General features: G+C 37.6%; 1 protein-coding gene across 1 annotated transcript in view; it reads left to right on the forward strand.

The window, feature by feature from the left end:
• Positions 1 to 2,866: 2,866 nt before the first annotated feature.
• hmga2 (high mobility group AT-hook 2) overlaps positions 2,867 to 14,015 on the forward strand; it is a 52,414-nt gene continuing 41,265 nt past the window's right edge. The window contains exons 1-3 of the mRNA XM_061911890.1: positions 2,867 to 3,264; positions 7,479 to 7,565; positions 10,959 to 11,009. Of these exons, the coding sequence (XP_061767874.1) occupies positions 3,163 to 3,264; positions 7,479 to 7,565; positions 10,959 to 11,009 (240 nt within the window). The 5' untranslated portion in view covers positions 2,867 to 3,162. The remainder of the gene's footprint in view (positions 3,265 to 7,478; positions 7,566 to 10,958; positions 11,010 to 14,015) is intronic.

The raw sequence follows: 14,015 nt of genomic DNA on the forward strand, positions 1-14,015 counted from the left end.
CACATTTCAAATTATATTTGGAAACAGAGGACGTGGTGTCCTCCAGAACAAAGAGGAAAATAACCACTCGGATTCTTAAAGGCGCAAAGTTCAAAAGCCAGCATTTGTGATGGTATGGGGGTTTATTAGTGCCCAAAGCATGGGTAACTTACACATCTGTAAAGGCACCATTAATACTGAAAGTTCCATACAGGTTTTGGAGCAACATATGTTGTCATCCAAGCAACGTTATCATGGACGCCCCCGCTTATATCAGCAAGACAAGGGTTACAACAGCGTGGCTGCATAAAAAAAGAGTGTGGGTACTTTCCTGGCCCGCCTGCAGTCCAGACCTGTCTCCCATGGAAAATGTGTGGCGCATTATGAAATACGACAGCGGAGAACCCGGACTGTTGAACGAATGAAGCTCTACTTAAAACAAGAATGGGAAAAAATTCCACTTTCAAAGCTTGAACAATTAGTTCCCTCAGTTCCCAAAAGGTTATTGAGTGTTGTTAAAAGAAAAAGTGATGTAACGCAGTGGTGAACATGTCCTTTCCCAACTACTTTGGCACGTGTTGCAGCCATTAAATTCTAAGCTAAGTATTAATTGCAAAAAAAAAAAAGGTTTATGAGTTTGAACATCAAATATGTTGTCTTTGTAGTGCAGTGGTTCTTAACCTTGTTGGAAGTACCAAACCCTACCAGTTTCATAAGCACATTCACCGAACCCTTCTTTAGTGAAAAATAAAATGTTTTTTTTTCAAATTCAAGACAAAGTTATATGTTTTTGGTAACACTATAATATGGGGAACATATCCTAAGTAACAAAGACTTAATTTAAAAGGGTTTGGGTTACGGCCAGTGTTAGAGGGTTAGGGTTTAGAAAGGCCATACCGAATAAGGCATTAAAAAGTACTTTGACTCTTCTCCCTTGGAGTGGAGTGTGTGCCACTTTTCTCGTCACCTTTCAGAAAATCTTGCACTCTTCCGCTCTTCTTGATTACCTCTCGAGAAACTCTATAGAAACATTTATCCTTTTCACAAATTGAACGGTTATTATTTTCGAGAAAGGCTAAGTAGCGCCTCAACCATTGAGAACAGAGCTAGCTTGACCGCCATACACATTTAATGAGCCGGACGTAATGTAAATCCAAGCAATATTAAGTAAAATTACAAGCTTTAAAAAAAGATATATTCACATTTTATTCTCTTAATATTGTGTATTTTGCTCCTCATAAAATAGCATATTTTTTCCTAACTATAATATTAAAATAACAATATACATTTCTTCATTTTTAATATGACTTTTTTCATGGCATGAAAAACATATCAAAGTGATGTATTACACGTTTAAAAAAAACGAAATACTTGAAAAATATTTACGCCTTCCGCCCGAATGCAGCTGAGAGAGGCTCCAGCACCCCTCGCGACCCCAAAAGGGACACGCGGTAAAAAATTGATGGATGTTTAGTGAATTTCTTTAATAGTTTTTTTTTTTTAAATATATTTTTTCCTCACAATGGTATTAAAAAAATATTAATTTAAAATATTACATTTTTCATGCTATAAATAATATATCAAAGTGATATATTATACATTAAAAATTAATAAATACTGGAAACATATTTGCATTACATTGTTTTGTGAATTACTTCAGTTGTGTTTTTTTCCAATTTTTTTTCCATAAAATATGTTTTTTTCCTCACAGTAATATTTAAAAAACAATATTAATTTCTTCATATTTAATACGACTTTTTCATGGCATGCATCATACATCAAAGTGATATATTATACATTAAAAATAATTACATTCCATTGTTTTGTGAATTTTTTTAATCGTGTTTTTTTCTCCTAAAATATAATGTTTCTTCCTCATAATAATATTAATTTATTCTAATAAATTTCAAGTAGCGTTTTTGGTAGAATCATTTTTGCAAACTGCAAGTAAGATTACAACATTAAAAAAATATATACTCACCTTTTTTCCTGTTAATCTTATGCCCCCACCCTTCATAATATGACTTTATTTTGTTAAAATAATTTTTTGGGAATGAAAAATACATGATTGTAATCCACCGATTTTGATAATTAGTCTGTATAACAACAATGTATCCCATAGCCCAGTGGTTCTCAAATGGGGGTACACGTACCCCTGGGGGTACTTGAAGGTATTCCACGGGGTACGTGAAATTTTTAAAAAATATTCTAAAAATAATAGCAATTCAAAAATCCTTTATAAATATGATAATTGAATATTACTTCAACAACATATGCATTTCATTAAGTTCATAAACTGTGAAAAAAAATACAACAATGCAGCTTGACAGCTAGATTTTTTTGTGGACACGTTCCATAAATATTGATGTTAAAGATTTCTTTTTTTTGTGAAGAAATGTTTACAATTAATTTCATGAATCCAGATGGATCTCTATTACAATTCTCAAAGAGGCCACTTTAAATTGATGATTACTTCTATGTGTATACATCTTTATTTATAATTGAGACACTTGTTTATTTTTCAACAACATTTTAGTTATTTTTATATCTTTTTTTCCAAATAGTTCAAGAAATACCACTACAAATGAGCAACATTTTGCAATGGTATACAATTTTATAAATCAGAAACTAATGACATAGTGCTGTATTTTACTTCTTTATCTCTTTTTTTCAACCAAAATGCTTTGCTCTGATTAGGGGGTACTTGAATTAAAAAAATGTTTAATGGGGTACACTAAAAAAAGGTTGAGAACCACTGCCATAGCCCATATATAAAAAAATATACATACAAGAAAAATATCGCTCTTATCACGCACGTATCGACACTGTCTTTGTTATCGTTGTTGTCGACTGTTGAATCGAGCCGTTCACTCCCACCTCTCTCTGCTTTTTCAGAGTGGACAGTGTATGCTAGTGGTTATGCCCACGCTTCCGAGCTGTGTCGCCCTGCGCCGCGCAGTACGTTGTAGCCGAGTTGAGTCGCTGCTCCTCCGGCGTCGCGGACTCCAAGCTCTCGCTGTCCTCGGCTTCTACGCCGTGACCTCTCGCTGCTCCACCAGGCGTGCTTGTAAAAAAACTTGACCCCCTTCCTGCCCTGGTGGATAAGAAAATCTTGTCAAAACAGACATTAAAAACACTTTAGTGTGTGGGTGGATTAAAGCGAGGAGCCTCAGGAGCGGAACCATGAGTGGACGCGGGGACGAGGCCGGCGAGAGCTCCCAGGAGCCCGCAGGGGCCGCGGAGCCCCAGAAGAGGAGGCCGGGGAGACCCAGGAAGATCAAAAAGGTTAGTTTGTACATCAACTTTGTCACAATAACATCGAATTTTATTCTCAGAGAAAGTTGTAAACTCTATAATGAAATTAGGTAAGGTTCCTTATTGAACAATTTGACTAATCTATCTTTACTTTACATGGACTGAATGTCATCTTTCCCCCTATGACAGAAGTTACCAAAGTGCAGCCCGGGTGCCATTTCTGGGCCACAGCTCGTTTTTTTTTTATGGCCCCTTGACCCATCTGAAAAATAAAGCTAATAAGATACACCATTAGATATCAGAATACTTTTTTTTTTGCCATTGTATGAGAACGGGTTCAAAAAATAGGAATTTTTAAAACACATATAACACAGAATAGGCCGTGGCGGGCCATGCGTTTCCCACCGAGGCCTTCAGTGATCTCCGACTTCATTGATTACCTCTCAAAATAACATAATTGTTTTATTGCCATTGTTTGACAACGGTTTCACAAACTAGGATTTTTTCTTGGTACAATCGTGCAACATAAAACACATATAACACAGAATAGGCGGTGGCGGGCCATGCGTTTCCCACTGAGGCCGTCAGTTATCTCAGACTTCATTGATTACCTCTCAAAATACCATAATTATTTTATTTCCATTGTTTGAGAATGGTTTCACAAATTTGGAATTTTTCTTGGTAAAACCGTGCAACATAAAACACATATAACATAGAATAGGCAGTGGCGGGCCGTGCGTTTGCCACCTAGGCCGTCAGTTATCTCAGACTTCATTGATTACCTCTCAAAATACCATAATTGTTTTATTGCCATTGTTTCAAAATGGTTTCACAAACTTGGAATCTTTCTTGGTTCAACCGTGCAACATAAAACACATATAACATAGAATAGGCAGTGGCGGGCCGTGCGTTTGCCACCTAGGCCTTCAGTGATCTCCGATTTCAATGATTACCTCTCAAAATACCATAATTGATGATAATTGCTGGAGAAATACTATACAGGAACACATTTCAGCCCTTTGAGACACTAGTGATTTAGGGCTATATAAGTAAACATTGATTGATTGATTGATTGATTTACACCCCACTGTGCATTGAATCATATTAACAGTATACAAACGTTTTTTTTTTCTGCCGTATTTTAAAAAATCAATTAAAAGGCATCAGCAATTAAAACATATACCGTAACATTTTCTGCTTGGCTTATGTTTGATTCAAAGTACACACTTTTCAAAGATACATTAACTGCCCTGATACACATGATGGCGACAAATACACATGTAACAATGTTAATTAAATGACAAGCATGACGCACTTTAACAACAAGAGTTTACAACTCTTAGTTGTAACAGAACAGCTACTGTCAACAACTTGCGATCTGATTGGCTATCGCAACTGTCTCTCAACTCAATGTGTTCTCAAATTCATCCGCTAACGATCCTGGTAGGTATCCAATCACGGGACGCATAAATTTCACGTTCAACGTGAGGCCATCTAGAAGGCCTAACTGTCAACAACTCGTGATCTGATTGGCAATCACAACTGTATATCAACTGTATGTCCACGTTCACTTAAAGTGCACGGACGCCTGCATTGTTGATTCTGAAGACTTCTGGCAGATTTGGTACATCATGGCAACATAAGCTTGCTGAATTCTGATTGGATACAAACTAAAAATAAAAACAACAGCACTGTAACGTGCATAAAATGACATGGAAAGAATATTGATAATTTTAGATATTTAGGGAAAGTAAATTAACAAATAATGTTATCTTTAATTATGATCATGAATTCTGGTTATGTTAGGCCAGCAGAGAAGGCATTGCTGGCCCTAACGGCACACTGCTGAGAATAGGTAATAAAAATGAGCTGTAACTGAGCTATCAGATCATGTTTTTAGATACCACACTTTGTAACCTAATAGTGCACATGTAAAATGATAAGTCATGAATAACAGGGTGCGTCACATGACATTTTACCGGAAACATATTCCTAACCACTTCCTGCTCCGTCATTGAAAATAATGTAATGGCAAATATCTCCCGATATGTGTCTCCAGCACCCCCTGCAACCCCAAAAGGGACAAGCGGTAGAAAATGGATGGATGGATGGATGTGTACCGTATTGTCCCTGGTGGCGCACAGCGGCAGTACTGTTAAACAGGTGTACTGGGATCAAAACATAGGTGGAGATGTGCTAGAATCTTATTCACATGCAGGTTTTACTAATGTTAAACCTGTTAATTTGCACTAACAATGTTTTCATGGAAAATGTTTTAAAATTGAATTGGAAAAAGTAATGAATGACATGGCACTTTATATGAACTTTTACTGGCTGGTAAAAAGTAAATCAATCAATCAATCAATCAATCAATCAAAGTTTATTTATATAGCCGTTAATCAAAAATGTCTCAAAGGGCTGCACAAGTCACAACGACAAAGTATTCCTGGGATGGAATTCTGGCTGGGGATGTGTTAGTAAAATTTTCAATCAATCAATCAATCACTGTTTACTTATATAGCCCTAAATCACTAGTGTCTCAAAGGGCTGCACAAACCACTACGACATCCTCGGTAGGCCCACATAAGGGCAAGGAAAACTCACACCCAGTGGGACGTCGGTGACAATGATGACTATGAGAACCTTGGAGAGGAGGAAAGCAATGGATATTTTCAAAAATATGTTACCCGCCTCCCGCCCGAATGCAGCTAAGCGAGGCTCCAGCACCCCCCGCCACCCCAAAAGGGACAAGCGGTAGAATATGGATGGATGGATGTTTTTAGTTTTTTTTTAGCCCGTCGCTGCTTTTTCACTGTATAGAATATAACGGCAAATGTCCCCTTAAATGTTCTGTTGTGGTGTGCTGCTTAATGCTGGTCTTGTTGGAGTCCCCTCAGGAAGGGTTGGAAATTTATGTTTCACTTACGTTACATTTATTTTGCAAACACACACAAAAAAAATAAACAATAAGTTTCTCATGAATTTGTTTTCGTTCAAAACATAAATCAAATTAAATTCAAGTGTGAATTAAAAAAAAGTATGAAAATCATTTCAAAATAATACACACATTTTTTTTTTTTTGTAATGGGTACCTCAAAATAAAAAGTCTGTTTTTGGCCCCAAATTAGCCAGGGGCCATGGTCACCTACAACACCAAACTAGGATGTTTTGGTCAGATAACTTTGTAAAAAATGTACTTACTGTACATAGCAGTGGTTTTAGCTTTTTGACGCAAAACATATATCTAAGTGGCCACACACTTCCTTTATTTTTTCTCTACTTGTTTTTTTTTTGGAAAAGGTTTGGGCACCCCAGTCTATGTGAGTCATGGGCGGATGGATATAAATATTAATATCAGTGGTAGGAGCAGTATCTGCCTAATCACAATCTAATAGGATCAATATATAAATATATTTTTTTCTGTTATATATTTTGGTTGTGTGTTTTTTTAATGTTAATATTGTTGGATTCATTATATACAGCAGGCTTCTCAAACTGGTACGTGTGCCACAAGTGGTATGCAGGCTCCATATATAGTGGTACACCAATTAATGTCTTGATTAAAGTACAGTGTTTTGATTTCTTATATTCAAACACAGTGTTGCTGTTGAAACTGTGTGTATTGTGACAGTGGTCAAAAATGTTAAATATGCTTATTAAATAAAACCTCTGCCTTGTTTTTAATGAATACTTAGGCCTACTGTATTTAATGTTGGTCATTATGGTGGTACTTGGAGTGCCACGTTTTTTCCGAGGTGGTTTGACAACCACTGATAAATAGCATTGCCAATCTGTTTAGTAGCCTAGTTCAGTAGGACAACAGTTGCAGTATCGTCAACCAGGCTCCATGTTTATGTATGTAAAAAGAGTTATGCATATTTCCAGTCTGGGACATTTAATGGCCAACTTCCATGAGTGGAGTCCCAGACAGCGTGACGTGAAAGTGGTTACATGTGTTTGAAAGAGATGTGATTCAGTGCTGGGTCGCTTTCCCGCCCAGTGTTTTGCACAGATTCCACAGGATTCAGCTTGGCTGCAGGGTCTGGATGTTTGCAATGCATGTGGTTCTTATTGGAACAGGCTTTGTTTTGAAAAGCGCAGAAGGATAGTATGTGCTTGGGCACATACTTGAAAAGCGGGATTGCCCTGTGTGTTTATGGGCATATAGTGAGAAAAAGAGGTGACATACCAACGTTCTGTTTTCTGTTCTCCACACCCATGCCATGCCCTCCTCTTCCATTTAGGAGCCCAGTGGAGAGCCTGTCCCCAAGCGCCCAAGGGGACGCCCCAAAGGAAGTAAGAACAAGGGGCCTTCAAAGGCAGCGCAGAAGGTGAGGAGTTCCGACACTTGAATGACACAAACATCTGCTTCTTGTCATATTTTTGATTGACAATCCAATATATTGCTTATATTTATGTAACTAAATAAGAGGTTATTCAAATGTTTATGACCTCAAATGCAAAACAGTGGAATTTCTGCATTCAAAAGATCAGGTAAGCTCAATATTGTATGAAAACCAAAGCAACTTTTCCAATGGGAAATAATGGGAGTCCATTTAATCTGTTCCAGACACCCATAAATATGTTGCTGGGTAAATTTCGATATTCGCTCACAATGTTTTTCTGCTCAGGCATATAATACACAGTACGCACTGATGATTAATTGAATACCGTGTTGTCTTTCCCACATCAAATGTCCCCATTAAAAATGCAGCGTCCCAAGCAGATGAGTCTGCCCGTATTGTGATGAGTGATTAGATAAGTCACTAACACAAAAAATACTACTATCTTTTGAAATAGCTTTGCAGGGTTTGTCATTTTTTCTAGTAATTATTTAAATAGGAAATTATTCTTTTAACCCACACAATAATTGCCCAGGCTGGCATTACACATTATTATTGTTTTAATAACACAACACAATTGTTTAAAATGTATTGTTAAAATAATCATAAGGTATTTATACTACAATAGTACCTCAACTTACAAGCTCAATTGGTTCCATTCAAAACACTCTTATGTTAAATGAAATTCATTTAAATTAAAATTTTAATTATTTTATAGCTCCCTAAAAAAATACCACAGTGTTAACATATAACATGACCTTTAAAAAAAAAAAAACACTTTTTAGAGAAGAAATAGAATGGAATGTACTACACACAAATACAGTAGTTTTATGAACTAATATAATAATGTACAGTGTTTAGAGGCTGTCTTTTGCGTTAACTTTCTCATTTCCAGAAACATCTAGCACCTCCTCTGTGGGAAATGATATGTGGCGACCTGATAACCTCTCCACGCAGGAGAGGGGGGCAGAGCAGAAAAGAGAGTAATTTTTTAAAAGTTCTAAGATCGAGGGACATTTTATGAAAAATTACAAATTTGGGGTAAACTGAGAATATTTGGGAACCATTAGGAAACCAAATGTCATATCAATACTTTCATAATGGAATCTTTTTATTTGGTTGAGGAATATGATAATTGTGAAACTGAGTCTCATTTGATTGTACAAACCCCGTTTCCATTTGAGTTGGGAAATTGTGTTAGATGTAAATATAAACCGAATACAATGATTTGCAAATCCTTTTCAACCCATATTCAATTGAATGCACTACAAAGACAAGATATTTGATGTTCAAACTCATAATTTTTTGCAAATAATAATTAACTTAGAATTTCATGGCTGCAACACGTGCCAAAGTAGTTGGGAAAGGGCATGTTCACTACTGTGTTACATCACCTTTTCTTTTAACAACACTCAATAAATGTTTGGGAACTGAGGAAACTAATTGTTGAAGCTTTGAAAGTGGAATTCTTTCCCATTCTGGTTTTATGTAGATCTTCAGTCGTTCAGCAGTCCGGGGTCTCCGCTGTCGTATTTTACGCTTCATAATGCGCCACACATTTTCGATGGGAGACAGGTCTGGACTGCAGGCGGTCCAGGAAAGTACCCGCAGTCTTTTTTTTTTTACGAAGCCACGCTGTTGTAACACGTGCTGTATGTGGCTTGGCATTGTCTTACTGAAATAAGCAAGGGCGTCCATGAAAAAGACGGCGCTTGGATGGCAGCATATGTTGTTCAAAAACCTGTATGTACCTTTCAGCATTAATGGTGTCTTCACAGATGTGTAAGGTATCCATGACTTGGGCACTAATGCACCCCCATACCATCACAGATGCTGGCTTTTGAACTTTGCGTCGATAACAGTCTGGATGGTTCGCTTCCCCTTTGGTCTGGATGACACAATGTCTAATATTTCCAAAAACAATTTGAAATGTGGACTCGTCATACCACAGAACACTTTTCCACTTTGCATCAGTCCATCTTAGATGATCTCGGGCCCAGAAAAGCCGGCGGTGTTTCTGGATGTTGTTGATAAATGGCTTTCGCTGTGCATAGTAGAGCTTTAACTTGCACTTACAGTTGTAGCGACAAACTGTATTTAGTGACAGTGGTTTTCTGAAGTGTTCCTGAGCCAATGTGGTGATACCCTTTAGAGATTGATGTTTGTTTTTGATACAGTGCCGTCTGAGGGATCGAAGGTCACGGTCATTCAATGTTGGTTCCAGCCATGCCGCTGACGTGGAGTGATTTCTCCAGATTTTCTGAACCTTTTGATGATATTATGGACCGTACAGGTTGAAATCCCTAAATTTCTTGCAACTGCTTTTTGAGAAATGTTGTTCTCAAACTGTTTGACTATTTGCTCACGCAGTTGTGGACTGAAGGGTGTACCTCGCCCCATCCTTTCTTGTGAAAGACTTAACATTTTTTGGGAAGCTGCTTTTATACCCAATCATGGCACCCACTTGTTCCCAATTAGCCTGCACACCAGTGGGATGTTCCAAATAAGTGTTTGATGAGCATTCCTCAACTTTATCACTCAGTATTTATTGCCACCTTTCCCAACTTCTTTGTCACGTGTTGCAGGCATCACATTCTAAAGTTAATGATTATTTGCACAAATAAAAATGTTTATCAGTTTGAACATCAAATATGTTGTCTTTGTAGCATATTCAACTGAATATGGGTTGAAAAGGATTTGCAAATCATTGTATTCTGTTTATATTGACATCTAACACAATTTCCCAACTCATATGGAAACCGGGTTTGTATTATATAGTAGATTTTGCATGCAGTTGCAATTCGAAGACATTAGATGGCAGTGGTGTATAGTGTGTTGTCTTAGTCAGGTTGTAGTTTTTGCCATTCATTTAACGTGCCAGTCTTTTCTTTTGTTGAGACCTACAAAGTGTCTAAACTGTAAGTATCATACTCATTACACACCACCTGTTTGATTGCAACATGTATTTTAGTTTTAGTTTTCATCTAAAATTGTCAAGCTAGTGGATTTTTTTCTGAAACCTTACTGTAAATTCAAGATTTGGAAATCATATTCTGCAGTGTGAACAAAGCCTGAAAAAACCCCTAGTAATTTTTACTAGAATGTTGTCGCAGAAAATGTGAAATGATGGATAATATGTGAATTTTGTGGAATGAGCTGAACGTTTTGATGTTGTAATGAGTTGAATCCATTGATAAATGTGGAAAAATTATATTGCAAATTATTAAAATGCTTTAATTCGCAATAACCTCCAGAAATCTTAGACCTTTGCATCGACATGGAAAACAAATTTGAATGTGCGCTGATATGACACATTCTTTACCACTTTTAGCGCATCTTATGGTGTTCCTTAAAAAGTGTTCTCCGTCTTTGTGTTTACAGAAAGCTGAAGCAACCGGGGAGAAAAGACCAAGGGGGCGACCCAGGAAATGGGTAAGTCATCAATTATTTCAAGGAATTTAACTTGTTCAAAGTTTTGAAATGTAATTTCTGTTGTTGGCATGCATTCTCCTACGGCAGTTACCAGTTCCTCTTTGAGACCCTTAGTAAAATTCTGATATTTGTGTAGACCTTGAATGCGACACTGGCATTGCATGCGGACGCCGTACTCTGCGTGCACTGTAATTTATATTAGTCTAAAAATAACAAAACATTGATCCTCTCTTTAGGGTAAGTATGGACACAGATCGGTTTCTCATTGAATCTGTGGGGGACATGTCCACTCTGTCCTTAATGGCATCTGGACCAATCTGGACCCATCCAAACTCATTAGTAACACAAAGAAAAAGAAAAACCATGATCCGAACAACACACCGGTTTAGTTTTTTTTGGAAACCGCCTCACTTCTACTCTGTATGCCAAAAGTCTGGCCCCGCCTCCACCCACAGGTACTAAGCGAGTGGATGACTGACAAGAAGGTTCACGTCGTGTATTTGTAACCCCTCTGCAGGAAGCGATAGAGGAAGAAATACACAAGGACATCTCAATTTAATTTATCCTTTGATTAATTACCTCCACCAAGAGTTTATCTATTTGCTGAGGTTTGTATATCTGTCTATTTGGTAATTAGCAATATAACTCAGAAAATAATAGGAGTATTTTAATTTAATCTTCAGGAAATGTCATAAAAGGGATAAGTAACAAGTTATAAGATTTTGGGGGTGATCCGGATCACCGTTTTGATTCAGTTGTGTTTTTTTTAAAGATTCCTTGCTATTGAGAGATAGGCCTGGCTTTCCTCTGTGTGCTTTTCTAGCAGTGTGAATTTGTCTAAGAAGACCCCCCACCCCCTTCCCTTAATGTTATCAGTTAAAGAAAATGTTTACTCTCCTACTCTGAGCACAGGAAAACTGAAATAATGCTTGTGACAGCTTGAAGGCCTCAGTGTTTATCAGCAGCCATGTGACAGACATGATTGATAGCGCTAGGAAATGGAGCCGGAGGTGCCACCAGGAAGGGTGTGCGGGGATGGACTGTTTGCATGTTCACTCAAGTCCACTCACACATGTATACGTTGTCCTCGCTGTTCTGGTCTGTAGGTTTTGTGGGCCTCAACGCGGCAGCTTTATTTTACAAGAGGGCTGGAAAGTGTGACATCGTAAACCCAATGCCCTGTGGGTCTTGCGGGTCTCTGAGTAGCTTATTTACATGACTGAATGCAAGAATCTGTGCTAAAGTTTTCTTCTCCAAGTTCAAAACATGGCACGTACCATGCATCATAAAATGCCGTAATTGTTGTCATGATCGCTTATGGAAAAAAAAATAATAATTGTGTGAGATTTTTTTACATTTCCAGAGTGAAAGCAAATTCAAAGAACTCGGGTTAGTTTGCTAATTAGGAGACGACGAACAGCCTGGATAGCAGCCGTGACACAATCAAACATGACTTTTAACGCCATCACCTGGTGTGTTAACGGCATTTACAGACTTGTAAGTTGATTTGTGGGATGAATAAAAGTCTATCCTATCCTATCCTAGCTGCAGGCTCCAAACAACGTATGATATTTTGGGAAAAAAGCATGTCGTCTGTTAACTTCTAGTCATGGGTAAGCAGGAAAATAAATGAGTATTATTTTCAGAGAAGTAGCTCAGTGATCAAAGTATTTAAGACTATTACTGGGCTTGTTTTTTTTCTGGGAAACTTGCTAATGAAATGAAGCTGGGCAGCCTCACTCCATCTTCAATACATAAGAAATGAAAGCCGTAGATTATGTGCAATTTGAATGGAGGACAATGAGCCCTAACAGACTTTGCATTCTGAAATTCTTCAGCGGCATAAAAACTGACTCCATCTGCGAAATATAGACAAGATTGGCTTTGACAGTGACGGCAGCTAACTCAAATCTCTTGTCCATTAGACATGCTCATATGGATCAATTGGACCGATTTAACCTTTTTTTTGTGATAGCAAGCGTTTGGAATAGGGAAGAGTTTGTCTCGGTATGGTCCCTTGATATTTTAAAAAGTTTGTATGAGTTTGTTGCTCTCTCACGCCATACCGCAGGTACAGTACAGCCATGTTAACAAAAGCTTTGGCCGGCAAAAATGGCTACAACTGTCCCACAATGTATTGCGAAATCACATACCCTTTTGAGCCCTATGTTCGTAATCTGTAAATGTTCCATTCACGGCAAATGGCAAGCATAAAAATCATGAGTCTTTATTCTAAAACTGTGGAACGAGAGGTCAAAAGTCAGTCAAACATGTAAAATTTGTAAGTCACATTGTTATTTTGGTAGCACTGTGTGGCTAATAGAATTTTGGCTAGCCGAATATGTGGAAAATATGCACAAAAATGATGAAAATATAAAGCTGTGGTCAGTATGTAAGACACTTACCTGACAATGGCCAACGTAACAGGGTTTTGGTGCAAGAGCGTTCACTCCGTGCATCGCTATCAGCACCTGACCTCATTTATTCAATAGCAGAACATGTGAACCCCCTTGTTCACAATCTTTGTCTCAGTTTCGGAGAAAGGACCGCTAACTTACTAGCTTCGGCACATAAGATGCATCAAGAGAGTTTCCGAGTCACTACTCGCTAGTGAGAAGCACCGCAGGGTAAAAAAAATGAGGAAGAATAGATATGATGGAAAAGCCAAGTGTGGGGATATTTCGTCTTCAAACAAAATGAGCAAGAGAAATTCATCAAATAAGCGAGCGTGCAGAATTTGTTGGAAATTGATAAGAACATCAAGAAAAAAACACTGGACCCATTTTTTCCAACTACGGAAAAAAACTGCATTTTAAAAATGTTTAATGTTTATTGAGATTCAGAGTCCATTTTATTTGTATTGTTTGTTTACTTGTTTGGGATAGGTAAAAGCTATTGAACTTCCATTTGCAATGGTAAAAGATGCTAATGATAACAGTTTATTGCGTTTAATTGGGTTACTTGCATTATTATATATTATGATTACAGATACAAGCGCCAAAATGA

The sequence above is a fragment of the Nerophis ophidion genome, linkage group LG10 (genome assembly GCF_033978795.1).
Source record: "Nerophis ophidion isolate RoL-2023_Sa linkage group LG10, RoL_Noph_v1.0, whole genome shotgun sequence".
In the NCBI taxonomy this organism is placed as follows: Eukaryota; Metazoa; Chordata; class Actinopteri; order Syngnathiformes; family Syngnathidae; genus Nerophis; species Nerophis ophidion.